The sequence below is a fragment of the Sturnira hondurensis genome, unplaced genomic scaffold (genome assembly GCF_014824575.4).
Source record: "Sturnira hondurensis isolate 20B ecotype Veracruz unplaced genomic scaffold, ASM1482457v3 Scaffold0004136, whole genome shotgun sequence".
Lineage (NCBI taxonomy): Eukaryota > Metazoa > Chordata > Mammalia > Chiroptera > Phyllostomidae > Sturnira > Sturnira hondurensis.
This window is the reverse complement of record NW_028076767.1, coordinates 9,984,233-10,007,909: the sequence shown is the minus strand read 5'-3', so window position 1 is coordinate 10,007,909 and position 23,677 is coordinate 9,984,233. Positions and strand designations below refer to the sequence as shown.

General features: G+C 39.1%; 1 protein-coding gene across 1 annotated transcript in view; it reads right to left on the bottom strand.

Annotated features, from left to right (window-relative positions):
* DNAH7 (dynein axonemal heavy chain 7) overlaps positions 1-23,677 on the bottom strand; it is a 219,634-nt gene that overhangs the window by 96,389 nt on the left and 99,568 nt on the right. The window contains exons 31-39 of the mRNA XM_037043723.1: positions 18,082-18,231; positions 15,210-15,392; positions 14,691-14,867; positions 12,097-12,228; positions 10,330-10,554; positions 4,469-4,666; positions 2,970-3,125; positions 2,171-2,339; positions 38-164 (exon numbers count right to left, since the gene is read on the bottom strand). Of these exons, the coding sequence (XP_036899618.1) occupies positions 38-164; positions 2,171-2,339; positions 2,970-3,125; positions 4,469-4,666; positions 10,330-10,554; positions 12,097-12,228; positions 14,691-14,867; positions 15,210-15,392; positions 18,082-18,231 (1,517 nt within the window). The remainder of the gene's footprint in view (positions 1-37; positions 165-2,170; positions 2,340-2,969; positions 3,126-4,468; positions 4,667-10,329; positions 10,555-12,096; positions 12,229-14,690; positions 14,868-15,209; positions 15,393-18,081; positions 18,232-23,677) is intronic.

Below are 23,677 nucleotides of genomic sequence, written 5' to 3'. Positions count from 1 at the left end.
CCTAGTGAAAAAAATATACGCACTTTAAATTACTTACCAGGCTTTAAAATGCCAGGTTAGGATTTTAGAGAAGATGGCAAACATAGATTTATCACTAAACTCATTGATTGTTATAAGATTGAAATGTCGCATGTATCGAGGAGTTACTGGATTTCGACCACCACCTATATATTAAAAAAGGATAACTGTTAACGATGTTGATAATATATACCAGTATATTTTCTCTAATATTTTAGAGGGTAAAATAACTTAAAAGATGGGAAAATTTGTGGCCACCAAAAAGTCAAGAGGATAACACTGACATCAAAAAAGTATCCCCTTCAAAAATCAAGCTTTTGTTTTCTAGTTGAATTATCTGAATGAGTTCAACTAATTAGACAAAGTCTTGGGTCACAGCTATGTTACCAAAGAAAATATAATCAGAAGGAAAAAGCCATTGGCCACCTTCTCCAGGTGGAGAAGCCCAAAGCAGTAAATTGTGAACAGCCTCTTTACAGTAAAATATTAAGACACAATATTATATGGTATTAATATAAGGTTAATCTGAATTACTAAATGTACAGTCCTTCCCACATGTCTGAAATTCAGTACATCTTTGGCATATAGCCTAATTAATTCTTTCCCCACATTTTAAATGGATTTTCCCAAGATTACGCTATGTGGTTCATGTGGCTACTTCACTGGCAACTCACATTTTTAAAAATTTGGGGATTATCTCGCTTTCATGAAATAATGATTACCTTTTCAAACACGAGGCTTTACTTACTGACTTAGATATAACACATTGATTTACAAACCTGATATTATCACCTTTAAATACATAAACACATTTGTAATTGTTTTTAAAGAGATTCTATCATGAAATCTTTGCTTTTAAAAAGTGATTTCAAAAATGTATATCTCTAACATATATTTGGCCTAAGAATATACAGGTTCATGTTTTATGTGTGCTTAAAATGGTATTTTGTTTTTATCACTGAATCATACAGTGCTGCCGCTGAAAACACAAATAATGTGTGACAGCATTTAACTGGCAGTCTGTGATCAAACCAGTTATGTGTGGCTATGTATTAACAAGCTCATAATGAACACTGATTTACCTGGGTGAGTTCAAGAAGCTGATGAAAGGGTTGCAGAAGGAAAGGTGAGAGATCATATCTGCTAGCTCTGTCTTCAACCCTTTCTCACAGAGAACATTTAGATGTTGTGTAAAAAAATCGTGGTATTTTTAGAAAATGGGGTCTAAGAGGAAAAGATACCTCATGAATCAACCTCATTTTCCATCCAGTCCCTGAGGAGGCAGGAAAAAGTGGACATGTAGTACAGACGACTGGGGTGCAGGCTGGCAGAGAGGCAAAGGAGAACGGAAGGCTGACGCCCAGGAGCAACAGTCTCATTCATGAGAGAGAGCACTGAGAGCAATACCTGACTCAGCAAAGAGTCTACACTACAGGTCAGTAAAGATGAGAGGTTTAGAGGCAAATACCAGAGAGATTTCCAGAAGAAATGGTACATTAAGAAAAGAAATTTTTTTAAGATAGAATACTTGCTTGTGTTCAGGAAAACAAACAAACAAACAAACCAACAATTAAAGATGTCCAGTTGGATGACTCAGGCAATTTTAGTTATTCCAGCAAACAAAATTTCTTCTATAGAAAGATACATCTCGGTTTATAAATTGCTCTTAGAAAATGTAAGTGGTTTCTAGGAATTAATTCTTTTGGCCATTTCCCACTTAAATTCCTCTCAGCAGCCTGTCTAAACCCAGAAACTCACTGGAGTGGGACTCAACAGGGGCAGAGGATGGCCGTCTCTGAAGCAAGAGTGTTTCAAGCAGTTGAAACTTTAAGGAATGAAATGGAAATGAGCTGCTGGTGGAGATCTGGGACCTCAGGATACAGGGACAGGAAATGGGAAGCAAAGTCCCAGAAAGTGGGAGAAAAAGGATTTGGAAGAGTTGGTGCAAGAATGGCCACAACCAAGGCCACCCACTTTGCAGTGTTGAGCATTGTGGTACACACCCTTAGGCCACAATTTGTACACACAGAAAACACATAAGGAAAACACTGTAACTCAAATCATCCAATTGGGTTTCTCCTTCTCCAGCTATCTCTTTAGATAGAGCCAGAGTGATTTTCAATCTTAATAATCACAAACTTAGAAAATGTACCTGGAGGTCCCATAGCACACATGATTTGAATGTCCACTAGTTTAATCACAGAACAATCTTTTAGGTCATACCAGTTCCAGTGATCTAACCACTGTCTCAGTAACTCAATGGGAGGTTGAGCCCCATATACCTCCCGAGCAGGCATATTGACATCATCTACAAAGACAACCTGAGAATGACAAGAAGTATTAGAAAATATTAACATCTTCATATAGTGTCCTATTGTGTAAACAACATTGAGGCAAAGAATTAGATCATCCTGTACAATACCTCTATGGGAAGTGATGGTTAAGAAGAGGTCAAGACTTACTAATCTTCCCATACAATTTGTTTCTCAGTATGCCTTCTCTTTCTTCCTTTTACAACTCCAATACATTACAATAAATGAGATAGGTATGATTTTAAAATGAGTACAACCTCTGGGTGATAATAGTGAAGTTGAGAAGGGTGTTCTCAGATAAGTCAACAGAAAACTAGGGTGTTTACAGGTCTAGCAAAGCAAGGAGCAGACTCTGCTAAGTGAAAATGTTAATGAGAGAATTGGGAAGATAGATAATTTCCCAGATGAATATTCCACTTTTCATTTAAAGGGCAACTGCTTGTTTTTAATGTCAAGTTGTCTAATGCACATACAAATATGAACTACTTTTAAGGAAACTTCTTAATCAAAATTTGTGATAAAAAATCTGTTCAAAAAGCCATCAAGCACAGTCAGTATACATGGTTTCCTTGTTCTGGCGTAGCAGGGTGCATGACTGGGCCCCGTGCGGGACCATACGTACAGAAACAGAGCAATTACCATTCTCTTGCCCAAAGGAGGACCAAAAACTCCCTTTCGTCGTTTGTCCAATTTTGACATGATAATATTCTGAGTTTGAGCTGCTGTAGTTTGTGCTGAGAAGTTAATTAGCAGAGGCTTGTAGATTTCTTTATTGAGCTGATTTAAAAGGAAATTCTATATAATAGGAAATAATAAAATGAACCATAGTTGCAATTATATTTTGACATTTAAAAATAAATACCAAACATCATTGTTGACAAACAAATTTAACCTGGGAGTGTCTTAACAATGTAAAGGGAGCCCGAAATCAATAGAAATTACAGTTACCATGTCAATGGTGTGTCTCTCTTTGTCACTTCAATCTGTTGTGAAAAAGATTATTTAATAAAATGAGGCCAGGACAATTACTTAACTCTCTACCCAAATGTATTGCAAAAGGATTAAATGATTAAATTGACATAAAGAATGAGAGCCAGAGACGGTCATAAATCGGGGGAATGTGAATTGACTGGGAACCTGCAAAGGGGAGCGACCACTCGTGGCTCCAGCACTCGCCTTGCCCTGCTCCATCTTCTTCCTGTCCCTCGGTTGGGTAGAGGGCAGGGCAAAAGTCCTACTTCAAAGACTTTACTGGGGTTCTCTCTCAGCGAATGCTTTCTCGAATGCTGTCAGGGCAAACCTCCAAATGCCTGCAGTCTGACAGGGGCCGATGTGCAGGTTCTTCAGACACTACAAAGGGACACCCACACTGCACAGTTCTCTGACCCGGGGAACAAATGGGGTTCCTCATTGCTGTAGTCATTTAGAATGGAGGCCCAGGGAAACCCAAGTCCACTATCTTCCTTACTGTCCCATGGACCCTGGGGAAACTTGTATATATTTTCTACTCAACAGGCTGGGGGCACTATTTACTATTAATTCCAGCCAGCTTTCTGTTTTCAGAAACCTGAAACTAGAGATAAGAACTGGTCTCTGATTAATATGACCCCCTAAATTCAAAAGAACATAGGCTATGTAACGTTACTAGGATTTAGGGTTTTATGTGTAAAGCCGCTAGCATTTTCTTAACCAACATACAAGGGTTATGATTCCAGAAATCATTAAGAAAAATGACTACATTAACAAATTAATAAAAAATTACTAAAAACTTCATTGTAAAAATTACTAAATTATGTATTACTATATAGTAACCATTCAGATACTAAGTAATTGAGAAAAATAAATATCAGGTGTAATTAACTAAAACATTTTTTTCAAGGGCTATAAAATTCTTCATCCTGGACAAGCTATTTTATTAAAATATTGAAAAAGGGCAGTAATTTTGTAATATAAACTGGCATCATATCTTTAATACATTTTCTAAAATAAGTAGGCAATTACATAAAAATTCTCTGTGGCTCCAACATCAAAATATTTGAGTATTTAAAAGCATTAAGTCTACTATTTCAGGTGGTTTTTAAAATAACATTCTTAGGAACACCATGCACATTTTACTATGCAGATTTCACAATACTTACAATAATATAAACGCTCTTTCCAGTTCCTGTTGGTCCTACAAATATGGAAGGCTTTTGATGGGTGGTTAACAATTCCATCAATGTTGAGTATCGAATTGTGTCCAGAGTTGGTACGATGATCTCATTGAACACCATATCCTTAGGTATTGGAGGGGCACCTGCCAGTTTTTTTAACCACGGTTCCCATTTTCCTATGCCCTGTTTGTAATAAACAGCCAAGTAGGAAATATTATGTTATAAAATATGTTTTTAAATAAAATACTTTAAGACCTCTGTACTCCTGTTCCATTATAGAAAAGATGAAAAATCAAAACCAAAAACCCTAATATTTATAGACTGGTTTTTATTTTTAAAAAGTCTTCACCCTGATTTTTTTCAACCTAAATTTTATGTGAAAATGTGAAAAAAACTAGATTTTACATGAATAAAAATAAAATTGCAATGCTGTGATATTTATGATGCCTTGAAACTACTGATTATGGCAACCCAAAGATCAATTATTTTGGTGAAATGTTAAATTCTTTAATGGACTAATCAATGTATTAAAGAGCAAAAAAATTTATTCAATAAATATTAACCAATATAAAATGATTTTCTACCTAGAACATCAGTTGCATATTGCCTGGCTTTTATAATGGTATTTATATCGGTTCAGATGAGATAATTTTTTAAAAAAACATTGAGACTTCCAGTCAAGATGGCAGCGTAATTAGATATACTTTGCCTCCTCACGTAACCACAGAGAAAACTACAACTATACTTCAAAATAAATAACAGTGAGAGCTATCAGAAAATAGAACTCTGTAGAAGTCCAACAACCAAGGACTTAAAGAAGCCACATCTATCCAGATGGGTAGGAAGGGTGGAGTCGTGGCGATGGGTGGAGAGGCACAAAGACATGGTGTGGCATGGAGAAGTGGCATTGGTGGTGGCAGTGGAATGGGGGGTCCCACAGTCATGTGTAGTGGATAAAAATCAGGGGGGATCCCTTGGGAGCAAGTGGTTCTAGCCCCAGGCCACACTGCACAGCCCAGGTTTCTAGCCCTAGAAGACAGATCCCCATAACTTCTTACGGTAAAAACCAGTGGGGGTTGGGGCAGTAGAAGAAACTGCTGGATTTCAGGAGACTCTGCTTAAAGGCCCCACATGGACTTAGATCATATGTAAGCCCACCCACTCTGGGATTCACCACCAGGGCAATAGCTGGAAGGGCACCAGTCCCATACAGGCAGTAGGTGAAGTGACTGGAAACAGAGTGAGTGCCAGGAAAACCTCCAGAAGTCAGGCAGTGGCACTCTGCCCTCTCTGGTCCCTCCCCCAACACACAGCCACAAAGCAGTGGAGTGGGTTGCACTGCCCTGGGGATTACCTAAGGCTTCATCCACACAATTTACAAATGCTTTTTCTAAGACAGGGAGTCAAAGCAGCTCTACCTAATGCACAGAAACAAACACAGGGAGGCTGTCAAAATGAATAGACGAAGAACATGGCCCAAATGAAAGAACAGAACAAAACCCCAGAAAAATGAACAAGACAAAGATAACCAACCTATCAGAGGCAGAGTTCAAAACATTGGTGAGCATGATGCTCAAAGAAGTCATTGAGTACGACAAAAATATAAGGGAAGAAATGAAGTTTACACTAAGTGAAATAAAAAATTTATAGGGAACCAACAGTGGAGAGGATGAAGCCAAGATCAAATCAACAATCTGGAACACAAGGAAGGAAAAAGCAATAAATCAGAACAGCAGAAAGAAAAAAGAATTTAAAAAAAACCAACAAGGATAGGCTTAGAAACTTCTGGGACAACTTTAAAAGTATCAACATCCAAATGATAGGGGTGCCAGAAGGAGAAGAGAAAGAGCAAGACATTGAAAACTTAGTTGAAAAAATAACAAAAGAGAACTTCCCTAAGTTGTTGAAGGAAACAGACATAGAAGTGCAGGAAGCACAGAGAGTTCCACACAAATTGGACCCAAAGAGGACCACACCAAGACACATCATAATTAAAATGCCAAAGCTTAAAGATAAAGAGAATCTTAAAAGTAGCAAGAGAAAAGCAGAGTTGCCTACAAAGGAATGCCCATAAGACTGTCAGCTGATTTCTCAAAAGAAACTCTGCAGGCAAGAAGGGGCTGGCAAGAAGTATTCAAAGGGATGAAAAGCAAGGACCTACAGGCTACATTGCTCTATCCAGCAAAGCTATCATTTAGAATGGAAGGGCAAAGTACTTCCCTGACAAGGTATAGCTGAAGGAGTTCATCCTCACCAAGCCATTATTACATGAAATGTTAAAGGAACTTATTTAAGAGGAAGAATATCAAAACTATGAACATTAAAAGGGCAAAAAAAATTACAACTACCAACAACTGATCTAAAAGCAAACAACCAGAACAGGAACAGAATTGCAAGTATGGAGATCACTTGGAGGGTTATCAACTGGGAGGGGGAAGGAGGAGAATGGGGGAAAAGGTGCAGGGATTAAGAAGCATAATTAGTAGGTACAAAATAGACAGGGCGGGGGGGTACCAAGAATAGTATAGGAAATGGAAAAGCCAAAGAACTTAAATGCATGACCCAGGGACATGAACTGAGGTGGGAAGATTCCTGGAGGGAAGGGGAGCACCAGGTGGATGGGTGCAAATGGGGAAAAATTGGGACAACTGTAATAGCATAATCAATAAAATATTTTCAAAAATGAAGTGACACTGGTTAGCAAAATTATATGGATTTTAAGTGGACAATGAGATTTTTAAAAGATTGTGGTTAAAAAACTAAAATTAACTTTCAACTATATTAAATGTACATCACAGTAGCGTTAATTATATTCACATTGTTGTGCAAGAGGTATCTAGAACATATAACATTTCTTGATATCATTATGAATCAACATTATACTGTATCTTTGTATCCAATTAGCTTGTAAACTAAATTTTTTTCTTTTAACTTTTTTTATTGTTGTTCAAATACAGTTGTCTCCATTTTCNAGACTGTCAGCTGATTTCTCAAAAGAAACTCTGCAGGCAAGAAGGGGCTGGCAAGAAGTATTCAAAGGGATGAAAAGCAAGGACCTACAGGCTACATTGCTCTATCCAGCAAAGCTATCATTTAGAATGGAAGGGCAAAGTACTTCCCTGACAAGGTATAGCTGAAGGAGTTCATCCTCACCAAGCCATTATTACATGAAATGTTAAAGGAACTTATTTAAGAGGAAGAATATCAAAACTATGAACATTAAAAGGGCAAAAAAAATTACAACTAACAACAACTGATCTAAAAGCAAACAACCAGAACAGGAACAGAATCGCAAGTATGGAGATCACTTGGAGGGTTATCAACTGGGAGGGGGAAGGAGGAGAATGGGGGGAAAGGTGCAGGGATTAAGAAGCATAATTAGTAGGTACAAAATAGACAGGGCGGGGGGGGGGGGGTACCAAGAATAGTATAGGAAATGGAAAAGCCAAAGAACTTAAATGCATGACCTCGGGACATGAACTGAGGTGGGAGGATTCCTGGAGGGAAGGGGAGCACCAGGTGGATGGGTGCAAATGGGGAAAAATTGGGACAACTGTAATAGCATAATCAATAAAATATTTTCAAAAATGAAGTGACACTGGTTAGCAAAATTATATGGATTTTAAGTGGACAATGAGATTTTTAAAAGATTGTGGTTAAAAAACTAAAATTAACTTTCAACTATATTAAATGTACATCACAGTAGCGTTAATTATATTCACATTGTTGTGCAAGAGGTATCTAGAACATATAACATTTCTTGATATCATTATGAATCAACAATATACTGTATCTTTGTATCCAATTAGCTTGTAAACTAAATTTTTTTCTTTTAACTTTTTTTATTGTTGTTCAAATACAGTTGTCTCCATTTTCTCCCCACCACTTCCTCCCACCCTACCCACACCCACCTCCCACCCTCAATCCCACCCCCTCCTTGGCTCCATCCATGTTGTGAACTAAATTGTAATTTGCTACAACAGTGTTTGTAACAAAAAGTTTGAAAAATATGTTAATTCTCTCCTTTGAAAAACAGCACATCCCTCTCCCTTCTTACAGGATCAAATCCAAGCTTCTTGTCAATCAAACCACGTCAGCATTCAGGCCCATCCATCCTCCACATCTTCACGTGTCCCACAACTCAGCCTCAGTGATGGGTCTACTGGTTTCGGACATGCCCCAGGTCCCTGGGCCTCGACACACAGCCTTCTTTTGGCTTAGAGTGTCCATGACACTCTTCCATAGAGGTCAGGAACTCACTGAGGGCAGCACTGTGGTGCCTTATTCATTTCTGTATCCCCTGGCCTAGTGCTTTGCATAGAGAGCTGTTTGAGGAGACTGAATTCACATCAGTCTGAAAATTGTATTGCAAAGAAATTTCTAGAACTTTCTAGAGTTGATGAGTAAATACTTTCTTTTTCCATATTTTGAAATGCAGGATATTATTAGTAATTTGAAATAAAGATAAAGAAATAATATATTTTGGCTAGCAGGATGAAGAATCTCTTCTGAGGTGAGCTTGGCAATACATTCCAAGTTACAAAGACTTACAAATTAATACAGTAATTCTTTTCCTAGGAACTTAGCTTAACGAAATAATCAGATATGAATACAAGGACATGTACAAGAATATTCACCAAAGCAGAAACACTAAAAAGCAACAAAAACAGTTCGAAGTCCAAGAGTACAAAACTGTTTGAATAGACCTGGTCCGTCCAAGTGACAGAAGGAGGGAGGCTTCAGAGAAACAAACACAAAAAACTTTAGTGAGAGAAAAAGGTGTTCTCTTTATTAAGGGGAAAATAAGGATATAAAACTATCCATTGGGGATATGAAATGTCACCAATTTTACTTGGATCTGTATATACTTAAATAATACATATTCCAAAACTTTGTCTGCAACAACACAGTATTTATGGGAGCAGTTACACAAAAACAAGTAAACAAACACCCCCCAGGATTTATTGTCTAATCTGCCTGGGAAGTGCTGAATGAGCACTACTACGCCACCTGCAGTTCCCACAGGACTTCTCAGCACCTATGATATGCTAACACACACCAAGAACCGCCAAGAAGTGTCCTTGACCGTTATGCATGGTCAGATGTGACCGTGCTGGAGCAGATGTATTAATATGTGGTTTTATTTGTGGAGTATAATCGGTCTATGAGATATNGAGAGAAAAAGGTGTTCTCTTTATTAAGGGGAAAATAAGGATATAAAACTATCCATTGGGGATATGAAATGTCACCAATTTTACTTGGATCTGTATATACTTAAATAATACATATTCCAAAACTTTGTCTGCAACAACACAGTATTTATGGGAGCAGTTACACAAAAACAAGTAAACAAACACCCCCCAGGATTTATTGTCTAATCTGCCTGGGAAGTGCTGAATGAGCACTACTACGCCACCTGCAGTTCCCACAGGGCTTCTCAGCACCTATGATATGCTAACACACACCAAGAACCGCCAAGAAGTGTCCTTGACCATTATGCATGGTCAGATGTGACCGTGCTGGAGCAGATGTATTAATATGTGGTTTTATTTGTGGAGTATAATCGGTCTATGAGGTATCATTATTGATTTCATTTTATCAATGAGAAAAACAAGGTACCAGGAGATTAAACAACTAGTCCAAAGCTCTACAGAAAGAAAATGGTTTTACTAGGACTCAAACCCAGGTAGGTCTGACTTCAAAAGCCAGGACACCTTCCTGAATCCATGCTGTCTCTTAAGGTAAGCAGGGGTGGCAAAGTAGCCACAGAGCCACTATGTGCCATGTGTCTTGGGGGGGGCACTCTGCCTTGTCGCTAGTTGCAAATCTTGTTTCAGAACTCTTACCTCGGTGACAAATTGATAATCATAAATTGTTCCTTTTTCAGGAAATGGGACAGTTAGTGCTCTTGAAGATGTTTGCTCAGTACTACTCAGTAATTTAAACTTATTTTGAGTTACTTCTGAAACTGAACCTGCCATTAGTTCTCGAAGAATATTATTAAATTTCAACCGGTCATCATCTTTACAAGTAGCACCGACAGACCATATCAATGAAAAGAGAAAAATGCCCTGTAATGGAGAAATGAAAAGACAGAGTGCATTAAAGAATGACTTTAATCTATTCTTGAAGCTTATATCAGATTAGCTAGATTAATATTTGTGAAAGGAAATTAATAAACTGATAGGTAATAGTAGGTTATCTCAAGATTTCATAATAATTAATTTTTAAATCAAATTGCATGTTTTATAAAAATCTTACTATCAGAGAAGATAAATACAATGCAAAATATAATTTCAAGCCAGAGTGAAAGAGAATGTTTAGTCTGGAAAATCACATGATATTTTAAGCACATGGTAGGACCTTGATATTAAAAAGAACATTGAGATAATGTTTTATAATAGACTATTTTAATAAGAATAATCCACCCACAACATACATGTTTTTTAAATTTACATTTTGATACAGTGTTCTTTAAAAGTAGAACAAACTCGTGTCTTTTGTTTGCCAGGGGTGGTGATGAGCAGAACACGGCTATGAAACCAGAACGGCTGCCCCCAAGCTCTCTCCTCACCCGGCTCAGCGGAGGCAGCGGGGTGGGTGACGAGACCAGCCGCCAGATGAGAAAGCCTGTTTGCTTGTTTGATTTTATTTTTTTTAAGTGAAAAAAATTTGATGTTTATTTTTTATTTAATTTTTGTTAAATTCTGTTACATTTGTCTGTACTCCCATCCCAGCCCGCCCCCCTCAGTGCTCCCCATCCCCCTCCCATTGCCCCCCCAGCCTTAGTTTTTTCCATGTGTCCTTTGTACTTGTTCCTGTGAATCCTTCCCTTTTCCCCTGAAATTCTCTCCCCTCTCCCTTCTGGTCCCTGTGTGCTGATTTTAAAAACCAGATCCCCTTTTTAGTGCCAATGCTAACCCAGTCTCAACTGTGCTCACACAGGTTGTGGACTCTGACACTGTCCTCCTCCTCCTAGGCTACTCCCAGACTGGTTTGCTCTGGAAACTACATGAAATTAAATTAAAATTAATTTATTACATAAAATATAAGCAATAAGAGTAACATACTGACTACATTAGAAGTGTTCTAATAGCAATATATAATTTTATTAAATAATCTTATTTCTGTTTTATAAATATGTGTATAGATTATATATTTTCTTGGTTTCCTCAATCTAAATATATATGTATATGCACATATGAACATACATATTTTAAATATTCATATTGCATGAAAAGAGAAGAAAATCAAGGAAAAAAACAATGCATTGTTATGATTTTGCAGCTGACAGAAAGGTCGACCTCACTGTCAAATGGTGATTGACATTTTGAAAATTGATCTTTTCTGAGGCTGAGCAAATGACCCAAGATCCCAGCAGCAGATTCAAGGTCACTGGGTTTCACCCAAACCTCATGATGCGACGGACTGCCAATCTAAGCTTTTCCCTGTCAGCACCTGGTATTTTAGGCCTGCTTTTTCCCTCACTGTTCAGCTACCACCCACTGTCCAGCCCCTGATTCCAGGGAGAAAGTGAGCTTCATTAATTAGGAAGCATTGGGGAAAGTAACAGATGTCTTTCTATTGCATAATTCACAGATAACAAACCCTACCTCAAGCAAAGAATACGTTTCTCGATCATTTCTCTCTTTTACTTTAACTTCATCAGCAAAGTCATCCATAAAACAGTCTATTAGATTCATTAAGGATCGGACTAAACTTGTATCCGAAGTAGGAGATAATTCCTAAAAAATCAGTGGAAAATTATGTAAAACAAATTAATTTAAACTGGGCACTAATTAAAATAGCCCAACTACTATTTATTGGACTCATTTCATTCTGACAGCCATGGTATCTATGAAAAGGTACCATCATTACAATTCTAATTTATAGGAGGGGAAACTGAGGCACACTTTTGTCCCCCAGTGCAAGGCATGGCAGCTGTGGAAGTCGCATCAGGAACTGTCTGTTCTTTACTCTTGCACTGAATCTCTAATTTAGAAACTGACTTTTATGTACTCAGTTAATTACACAGAGAGTCCAATTTTAAACATAAAACACTAAAAGTTCTTTTAAAGAATGCAATTAATTTGTGTATCTAAAATGCTTCATAAATAAGGCCCACTTTAAACATCTTTATAACCTACAGCAGTACTCATAGTAAATTCATCCCTGTGGAATGTATTTTCAAGTCTTTAGAGCACAGAATGTTGCTGGGATGCTGTAAGTGCTGCTCACTTCACTTCTTTAGGTCCCACCAGGAGAACTTATCAAGTAAAGGAAACAACGTGTCCAGCTCTTAGAACCATGCTGTGTACAGGAAGTTCTAAACTATCGTCTGTCTTCTGCCCTCCGTGCTCTCCTCCAACCTCTGGGGTCACATTGCTTCACGGTCACAGGTAAGAACGAACTCTCTGAAGCGAACTTCATATTCAGCCACCGGCTCAGTAGGAGGAGGCAGGAATGACAATTGAGTTGCAGGCGAGGGTGGGACTAGGTGTTACAGATGCCAGTATGCAATACACAGATCGTGTATAATAGAAATGTACACTTGAAACCTATATGAGCCGGTCAATCCATGTCACCCCAATAAACTTCGCAAAAAATGCAAATAGTTACATGTTACCAAAAGAAGACAGATAACTTACAACTCAGTAGTTAATAACAGACATTCCTAATTTCTTCAGGAGAGGGCAAGAATGCATAGTGTATTTTAGAAAGTTTGCATCAAAAGTGGGTCTTTTTCTGTTTTGCTATTAAAAGGATAAGTTTCAGTTGTATGGAAATTTATTCAGTTGGAATATCTACTGGAAATGTCAGAAGAAAAATAAATCCTGTAGCTTATTTTATTATGACCTCAGTAAATAAATGTTTAATTGTTTTGAAGTGTGATTACTTTAAATTTACACCATATTTTGGGCTATTTTTTATAGCCAAGCTTCTTGAAAGAGCAGCCTACACTCGCTGTGGTGCCCGCGTGTCCCTCACTGCTCAGCCCACTGCCCTGAAGTGCCCTTGCCTCTCCCTGACAGTGCGAGGGCCGGCCTTCTTCCTCCATCTTCGCAGCTGCCGAGTCCAAGGGACCTGTGCCAATCTCTGTCTGCCTCGACCTTTAGGAGTTTCTCATAACACTGACTCCTTGCCTCTTACAATGCTACCGGCTCCTCCCTCTTTCCTCCCGAGTTTGCTGGAGCACTCAGGATTCTACCCTTCGCTCTCTTCTCCTTTTTTCCTCTGGATTTCCCTTTCCGGTAACCACCAGTAACAGATCTGGTTTAAACTCCAGATCTGTACCTGGAGTTCAACTTCTACTTCAAGCTTTTCTGTTATATTTCAAACAGCAGGACAAATACCAGCCCTGGGTTCCTATATTCGTTTCAGAGCCAAAGTCTTCCTGAAAGACCTTTGGTCTACAGCTCCCAAAAAAGAGATTAAGTGTACGTTCCATACACTTTCCAGCTGGAGAGGGTTTAAGACACTCCCTGGAATTCCACCAACTCTGTGAGGAAGATTCCCACTCACACTGTCACTTCTCTGCCTTTTCTCTCGCCCCCTACGCCAACCCCCTAGGAAGTATTCAAAGGAAGGAAAATCGATTTGCCATGTTAGGACCTCTTTCAATCCTTCCAGCAGGGACTACTTCCCTCCCAGAATCCGTGTTTCTGGCTGCAACAGTGCTCCCTAAACCGGTAGATGCACTCATGCTGTGTGCAGCGGAGCCCTCACTAAGCATGTCCAGGCAGCAACGTGTGTTGCTGTGTTTTATTTCCCACCATCTAGTCTTTAAGGTGGCCCTTTTTCCTGGTTATGAAATAATATATATTCATTCTAGGAACTCTGAAAAATGAAGAAAATTATACAAGTAGAAACTACTTAAAATATAAATAGTCCATTAGAAATGAGAGACAACATTTTAGAGTATTTGCATCCAGATGTGGTTAGGTGGACCTTTGAGATTTTTTTAAGAGAAAAAAGATGAGCGCCATACATTTTCTCAAACCCTCAGGTGCTTCACTTAAAATATTTTTGATGGGATAAGTACGTAAATAAGAATCTTTTTACTTTAATTAGAAAAAATTTTAGTCAAATCAGTTAAGAAATCACTTTAAAGTAGTTAACAATTAAACCAGACATTAACATTGATACATTTAGCTAATTTGGATTTTTCATTTATTTTTTAAAATCTTAAAATTCCCACCCCTCTTACCTTTGTGTGCTTTCTAATGAACTCGAGAGAAACAGGGACCATTCTTTCGAATAAGTTTATTATAAATTCCTTCTGAGTGATACTGAGGGCAGCGGGCAGGAGATTTAACCAAGACATCATCAGTGGTCTCCAGCCTAACATGTGAGGCTCCATGTAAATCATGCCACACCTGGACACCTGGAACAACAACAGCCGTTCACCACCAAGGCACTGCCTATGAAAGCAATACAACTGGGCACACCTCTTTCTTACGAGCTCTTGGAAAAAAGTGCTTCAACTTACGTAATTTCACGGTCTAATTTTCTTATGTCTGACTTTACCAAATGGCCACAGACAAAGAGGAAAGGAAACCTGACTCGAATTTGTCAAGGCATTCCAACAGATGCGTCTGCGCCTGGAGAATCAGAGATCGCTGCTCTACTCACACTTTTCATTTTATTACCAAGTCGAATTTACTCAACAATAAAAGCATTTATAACATTCTAGATTTATAATCATGTGTCAAAACGGAGAACTTACAGTGGCAGGAGAAGCAACTTCCAAATCCATTGGTTCGAAAATGAGATTCATTTGTGGTGACATTTGAATAATCTCCCCGCTCATGAGACACAGCTTTTTGTTGTCATCCAGTACAGTATTCATATTCTCAATCCACACTGCGTCCACTGGCCCATCAAACACTAACCACTTCCTGTCTGGTGTCTGGTTTATGCATATGGTGAATACAGGGCAAAAGTGGAATAATGAATGATAACATAAAGAAACAGTTCAATAATATTTCAAAATTTAAAATGTAACTCTCTTAAAATTAAATATGGCTGTGAAAATCAAATTGGACTGTGAAAATGCAAATCAAATTTGACTGTGAAAATGCAAATCAAATTTGACTGAAAATGCAAAGGCACCTTTGAGTAAAGAATATACATGAATAAAGTAAATATGTAATAGAAACATATAGTATATATGTAGAATAAATGCATAGCAGGCGGGGCAGGGGGGAGAGGAACGATAGAGTCACTGAGTAAGCCTACACAGCGTGGGGCAAAAGTAGGCTTTCATTTGTTTGTATGGAAAATGATACAATTGATAAATAAACTCGGTTTTATGTACGCACAACTGTAAACCTGCTTTTGCCTCACCCTGTACATGCCATGGACAAAACACAACAGCACTTTTCTTAAGATTCTATCTTTTCCAGTGTTTCTGGATTCATATATAACATGTTTCAGAACATATTATAAGTTAAAAACATTTTCCAGAGAGAACAGGATTTTCATTTGGATTGCCTGACTCTATATAGCATTGTGTTCATATAGATTAATTATTGCGTGCTAAGCCAAATTTTTTGTTCCCTCCATGCACATACATATACACACCCTTCTTGGGCTAAACTACTTCATGGAGGAATATGACATTAATATCAATATAACATTCACAGTCCCACATTGATAAATATCAAAATATTTGCACGCTGTCTGGAATATAGTAAATGCCCAATAAACATTAAGGAGTGTCCAGGGACTAGCTGGCAAGTGCAAAAACAGGTTCTCCTTTCCAGATTCTTATGAATCAGCCTTTTTGTGTACAGAGATGATGCCTTGGTTCAACTTTAGCAAATGTAAATTTGAGTTGAAGTTTTGAACAATTTGAACCCCCCTCAACACGCTCTCTGGCCCTGTGGCTGCCTGCATTAATCTCGATACAGTGGGCCTGCCATGGCCTCTGGCCACCACACACATTCACTCGGAGGTCAGCTCTGACCGAGTTCAGGGAGCAAGGAAGGGCCCATACCTCAGAGATTAACTCCCTCATACCGTTGGCTTCCCATAATCCTAATATTCACTGTCAGGGAAAAAACTCCCTTGTAATGGTGAGATATTGGGCTTTGCAATCTGAAAGGCCTCACTTTAATGTGGCCCTACTGCTTATCAGCTTTCTGACTTTGGGTCAGCTACTTACTCCCTGAGTCTCAGCAGTCATGCAACACAGCTTCCTGCAAAATGTAATGTCGGCTATGTAAATGAGTATAAAGCGGAAGAGATCTCAGCATTATTTTTGTATGAATAATGTAACTGCATACATTATTTAGAGACTTCATATGGTAATCGGGGCCAGAGTTCATCTGCTGCAGCGAGAGGATCTGAGACATCACATCACAGTCCCAGATCTCCGCCCGCCCTGCCTGTGCCTCAGGACCCCTTTCACCCTTGAATGACTAGTGAACCCTGATACTGGACAAGAGCTCTGCTCCACTGGAGTCTGTCCTCGTGTTACTCACTGCCCTCGGCCCTGCAGCCCATCGGAGCAGAGCTGAGATTTGATGTTTTTCTATTATTACACTGACTCATGAGTCAGGATCAGGTGAGTGTTCAAGCGGAAAAAGAACACCAAATTTAGTATGCATGTAGTCAGAACAAAGGAAACATTCACTCTATTTATTAATTTTTTAAAATAAATGCCTCTAGCTTTGGCCCCCTTTCCTTTAAGACTAGCCTCAGCAAACCATCTCCCATAGGATCATGTTCTATGCACAGGGGGCAAACACAACAACCAAGGGCCGAATCCAGCCTCCACCTTGTTCTATCTGGCCCAGCACCTTGTTTCTACCTGGAGGCAGCACCAAGCCCCCTGCCCCTAGTCAAGGAGTAGTTACATTCCTACAGTCCTGAAATCACGTTTGGCCTTTTGAAGGCAACCAGAAGGCTGATGTGGCCCCCAGTGAAAATGAATTTGACACCCCTACTCTATGGAGAGCCTGAAATAACCAGAGAACCAAACAACCATTTATTGGTCTGTGAACTCTTTTGTAAGAGTGGGCAACAGCCACTCATCAGAGTAAGCAGAGTAAGCCAGGAGTAGGTAAGTACCCACTCCCATTCACAGCAGCTAGCAGCTGGCATACCCTGTATGCCCTCTGCTTTCCACAGAAAGCCCACTGTCTTCTTAACACAGCAGAGGGGCAGTGCTGGAACTCTGAAACATTCTTTGTAATGGTCTGCAGTTTCTTCTCCAAACGCTGGACTCTATCTAACCGTTAGTGGGTGCGCCAGGCAAAGGAAGAACAGCAGTGACAGAGCCAAAGGATCAAGCTACTCAGAGGCTCTCCTTCCTGCATCATTTGGCCTGAACAAAGAAAACAGAAACACTTCTTCCTGTCCCTTCCCCCCCTCCGTCCTTCACCAGGGCAAAGCTGCTTGCTGGCAAGGTCCCTGCAGCTTTCTAGGTGTTAATGAGGTTCTTCATTAACACTGCCAGGCTACCCAGTAATGTGTTTTGAATAAATATCTTGAGCTATAAACGTGTTTGTTTGAAACAACTGAAAACATAAAAAATTGGTGAGAAGGAAATATCATAGATTTCTAAACATACATGCAAAAGCATCAGTACTTACCATAGAAGAGGCAAATGCTCTGAAACTGACTGCGAGGACACCATCAGACCACTCGTGGGACACCAGGTCAAACTGCCCGTACAGCTGGCCCATGGTGACAGACTTGGGGTTTAAAACAGTGATCTGGACCTTGTTTTCTTCCATCAACCCCTTAGTGGGAAACAAATCAATCAATTTACTTATTTTTTTAAAGATTTTATTTGTTTATCTTTAGAGGGGAAAGGAAGGAGAGAAGGAGAGGAATACCAATGTATGGTTGCTTTTCGTGAGTCCCCTGCTGGGAACTGGCCTGCAACCCAGGCATGTGCCCTGACTGGGAATCGAACTGTGATCGTGTGGTTCGCAGGCCCGAGCTCAATCCACTGAGCTACACCAGCCAGGGCAATTTACTTATATTTTGAAGAACAGTGTCTTTATGTAAAGAAAACATGACTATACATACATACACACACACACACGCACACACACACATATAATTTTAAAGATTCTACAAAGAAACTACTACCAGAAGTAAGGAGTGCATTTACTAAGGCTCTAGTATACAGGTTCAATATGTAAAAACCAAATGTATTTTCTAGGCCAATAGACAATTGAAAAATAAAAATTTTAAGATAACATTTACAAAAGTATTTAAAAGCTCAGCCGACTTCTGGTCAAGATGGCAGCATAGGTAAACACAGTTTACCTCCTCACACAACCATATGAAATTTACAACTAGACTATAGACCAACCATCTTTCAGAATGGTCAGAAATCAAGCTGAATGAAAGTCCTATGACTATGAAATTAAAATAGAAACTACACCGAGATGGGTAGGAGGGGTGGAAACACGGAATGGACTGGACCCACACCCACATGTGGTGGATAAAAATTGGGAGGGATATCTCAGGAGTGAAGGCTCCCAGCTCCACACCAGGATCCCAGCCCAGGGTTCTAGTGCTAGGAAGATAAGTCTCCATAACTTATTGCTGTAAAAACCATCAGGGATTGAAGCTGGGAAAGACAGAAACTGTTGGGTTCCCTGACACTTCCTCTTAAAGGGCCCACACACAGACTTACTCAAACTCCCTACCTCTGAGCTCTAACACTGGGGCAAAACACTGAAAGGCATCAAAGACATATGGGGAGGAACTGAACTGTCTGGCATGAGGGCAAGAGTTTTCTCCCAGCCATAGCATTGGCAGAGGCCACTGTTCCTTTTCTGAGCCTTTCTCCCAGAGAGTCTGAGAACTGGTAGGTGAGAGCCACATCTGAGGCTACATCAGCCTGCCTCACACTGTTTGCAGGACACTGTTTGCAGGTGATTCCCTGAGGCCCTGCCCCACCCAACTTCCAGGCCCACCTAAGCTGTTTCCAGTGGCTTTTCCATACAAATGGCTTATCTTGGCCCATGCCTCAGATTTTCCTAAATTCTCTCAAACAAGCCTCATACTTCTCACTAAGTTGCCCAAGCCCAGCACTAGCAGCATCCAGCCATGGTTCACAACTTGGCCTCTCCAGAGCACCTCCAAGCCCAGCATAAGTAGCAGTGATCTGCAGATCACTCTGTAGCTTATGCTGTATGACCCCAGACAGAACACAGGAGGTGGCTGACCTTAGATGTGCTAACAGCAATGAAGGCTCAACTACAATAAAAGGGTATACACAGCCCACACAGTGGGCATACCTCAGGTACCCAGGTTGGGTAATAGGGGAGGCTGTGCCACTGGATCCTACAGGACACCTACTACATTAAGGCACTCTATGAAGCCTGGGAGATGTAGCAGGCCTACCTAATACTGGAAACAAACACAGGGAGGATGCCAAAATGAAACAAAGAAACATGGTCCAAATGAAAGAACAGATCAAAACTCCAGAAAAAGAACTAAACAAAATGGAGAATAAAAATCTATCAGATGCATATTTCAAAACACTGGTTATAAGGGTGCTCAAGGAACTTAGAAAGGACCTCCCAAAAAAGGTCCAGTCAGAAATGAAGGACATACTAATTAAAATAAAGAACAATTTCCAGGGAATCAACAGTAGAGTGGATGAAGCCTATAATCAAATCAGCAATTTGAACTATAAGGAAGCAAAACACAACCAATCAGAACAGGAAGAAGAAAATAGGATCCAAAAAAAAGGAAAATAGTAAAACAAGGCTCTGGACAATTTTTTAAAAATATTTTATTTATATGTCTTTAGAGGGGAAGGGAAGGAGAGAGGAAGAGAAACATCAATGTACGGTTGCCTCTCGTGAGTCCCCTGCTGGGAAATGGCCTACAACCCAGGCATGTACCCTGACTGGGAATCAAACCATGATCATGTGGTTCGCAGGCCCGTGATCAATCCACTGAGCTACACCAGCCAGGGCTGGACAACTTCAAGTATAAAGCAAGAACCCCATTTGCATCATGGAGGTGCTCAAAGGAGAAGACAGCGAGCAAGAAATTGGAAACCTATTTGAAAAATAATGAAAGAAAATTTTCCTAACTTAGTAAAGGAAATAGACATGCAAGTCAAGGAACCACAGAGAGTCTCAAACAAGATGAACCCAAAGAGGCCCATACCAATATACATCATGATTAAAATGCTGAAGGTTAAAGACAAAGAGAGATTCTTAAAAGCAGCAAAAGAAAAGCAGTTAGTTACCTCCAAGGGAGTTCCCATAAGACTGTCAGTTGATTTCTCAAAAGAAATTTTTCAGGCTGGAAAAAACTGGCAAGAAATATTCAAAGTAATGAAAAGCAAGGACCTATAGCCAAGATTACTCTACCCAACAAAACTAACATTTAGAATCGAAGGACAGATAAAGAGCTTCTCAGACAAGAAAAAGCTAAAGGAGGTTATCACCACCGAACCATTATTATATAAAATATTAAAGAATCTTCTTTAGGAAGAAATATATCAAATTATGAACAAAAATGGCAATATATACATCTATCAGCAATTAAATCTAAAAAACAAACAGACAAGCAAACAGACAAAACAAATAAGCAGAACAGAAACAAAATCAATATATGAACATATGTACAAAAAACATACTGATGGTTGCTAGGTGGAGGTTTGGGGGATGAGCAAAAAAGGTGAAGGGATTAAGAAGTACAAATTGGTAGTTACAAAATGGTCATGGGATGTAAAGGAGAGCAAAGGAAACAAAGTAGCCAAAGAACACATGTGTGCATGACCCATGGACATGGACAACAGTGTGAGGACTGCCTGAGGGAGTAGGGTTGCTAGGTGGAGAGCGGGCAAAGGAGGAAAAATTGAAGCAACTGTATAGCACAAATAATAAAATATAATTTAAAAAGGGAAAGAAAAAATACAATTACATTTTTTAATTAAAAAGTTAAAAGCTCATAAAATTCTTAGGAATTAAAAAGGCAAAAGATTCTGGCTGGTGTAGCTCAGTAGATTAAGCACAGGTCTGCGAATCACACAAAAAGGCAAAAGATTTATATAATCTGAAGAGAATCCAGAGTATAAATTCTTAGAAATTAATTAGCAAGTGTATAAGACCTATAAATCTAAAACTACAAAACAGGAGTTGGTAATTTTTTTGGTAAAAGGTCAGATAGTAAATAATTATAGGCTTTGCAGGTTAATGATCTGTGACATATTCTTGTGCTTTTTTTCTTTTTCTTTATATTCTTTCTCTTTAAAAGCTTAAAGAATGTGAGCACTATTAGAAAAAATTATGTTTGGGGCTGAATTAGGCCCATGTGCTATAACTGGCTAACTTCTGCTACAAAACATTCTCTGAAAAAAAACCTGAAAGATCTAAATATAGCAAAATATGTACCTTCTCATGAAAAAGTTAATACTGGTAAGTTGTCCATTTCAATCAGAACCCTGAAAGCTGGGTATGGAATTATTACATGAGATGTTAATACCCTTGGGGCACGGGCTATATTTGTTTTGTTTTTAATTAACAGATTTTATTTTTTTTAATTTTTAAATTTAATTCTTGTTCAAGTACAGTTTTCTGTCTTTTACTCCCATCCCAGCCCACCCCCAAGTGCTCCCTACCTCCCTTCCATTTCCACCCCCCTTAGTTGTTGTCCATGTGTCCTTTTTATACTTGTTTCTGTAAACCCTCCCCTTTTTCCCCTGAAATTCCCTCCCCTCTCCCCTCTCATCACTCTCCTCTTGTTCTCTATTTCAGTGTCTTTGGTTATATTTTGCTTGCTTGTTTGTTTTGTTGTTTAGCTTCCTGTTAAAGGTGAGATCATATGGTATTTGTCCTTCAACACCTGGCTTATTTCACTCAGCATAATGCTCTCCAGTTCCCTCCATGTTGTTGCAAAGGGTAGGAGGTCCTTCTTTCTTTCTGCTGCATAGAATTCCATTGTGTAAATGTACCATAGTTTTTGGATCCATTCATTTACTGGTGGGCACCTTCCAGGTTGCTTCCAGCACTTGGCTATTGTAACTGATTTTATTTTTTAAGAGTAGTTTTAGGTTTACAGAAAAATTCAACAGTAAGTACAGATATTATCACATATTCCTTCTCTCCTACCCACAGCCCTCTCCTGGTTTCCCCTACTATTAAGTCCTTGCATTGGTGTGGTACATTGATGTGATTGATGAACTGATACTGACATGATTATTGATGGTCCATGGTATACATTAGGGTTCATTCTTTGTATTGCACAACTCTATGGCTTTTGTCAAATGCATAATGTCATCTATCCACCATTTCAGTATCACACAGTAGTTTCACTGCCCTAAAAACCCTCTGTGCCCTACCTATTCATAATCATTTCATGTTTATGGATAGCAACAGAACAAGTTCAATTTTTCTCAACCTTCAGAAATTGCGTTCTTCCCACCACCCCCAGGGCTTGGGACACAAACTACCAAACTGAAGAAAATATGTGGGAATAACAATATTAAGTAGTAAAACAAATTCAAAGTCTTTGCCTTCTTGTCTGTGCCCAGGAAAGAGGTAATGATGTGTCTTCCTAAATTCAGAAATATAAGAAAGCTCTGTCACTTTCCTATAATTAAGGTACTACCACTAAAGCAAGGATTTTGTCCCAAATGGAGCAAGGCTAGTGTGAATCTATGGTTTGCATGCAGTGGCTATGAGGTCACTACAATGTCACTCTTAGAATTTCCTGGTAATGGGCCCTTTGGGGCTTTGCAGTTGGACTAGAATACACGCTGATACCTTCATCCGCTGTAATGTTTGAGTGACACCACATCTAGCTCTCTTAGTGACCTCTTTCAGAGCAAAAACAATTAGTCTGTGTAATCATAAAACACAACAGAAAAAATATAAACAAACAAAAACCAAGAACAAGAAGGGAGGATGCAGAAAGGCAGGAAAAGGAAAGGGAGGGGAAGGGAAAGGAAAAGAAAGGAAATAGCATGAAAGCATAACAGCAGAGGAAACAGATGACAGAAATAAATAATATATCAGTTTGTATAAATGAACTTAATCTCCCCCACAAAAAGATGCAGAATATCAAACTGAAGAAAATAATAACCAGATAATTTACTCTGTAAAGAAGTAAACCACAGTGATGCCCAGACAGGGGCAAACACATACACACGGAGAAAATAGGGGTCGCAGTATGGGAATTAGACACTGGGGATCCAGGGCAAGTAGCAGA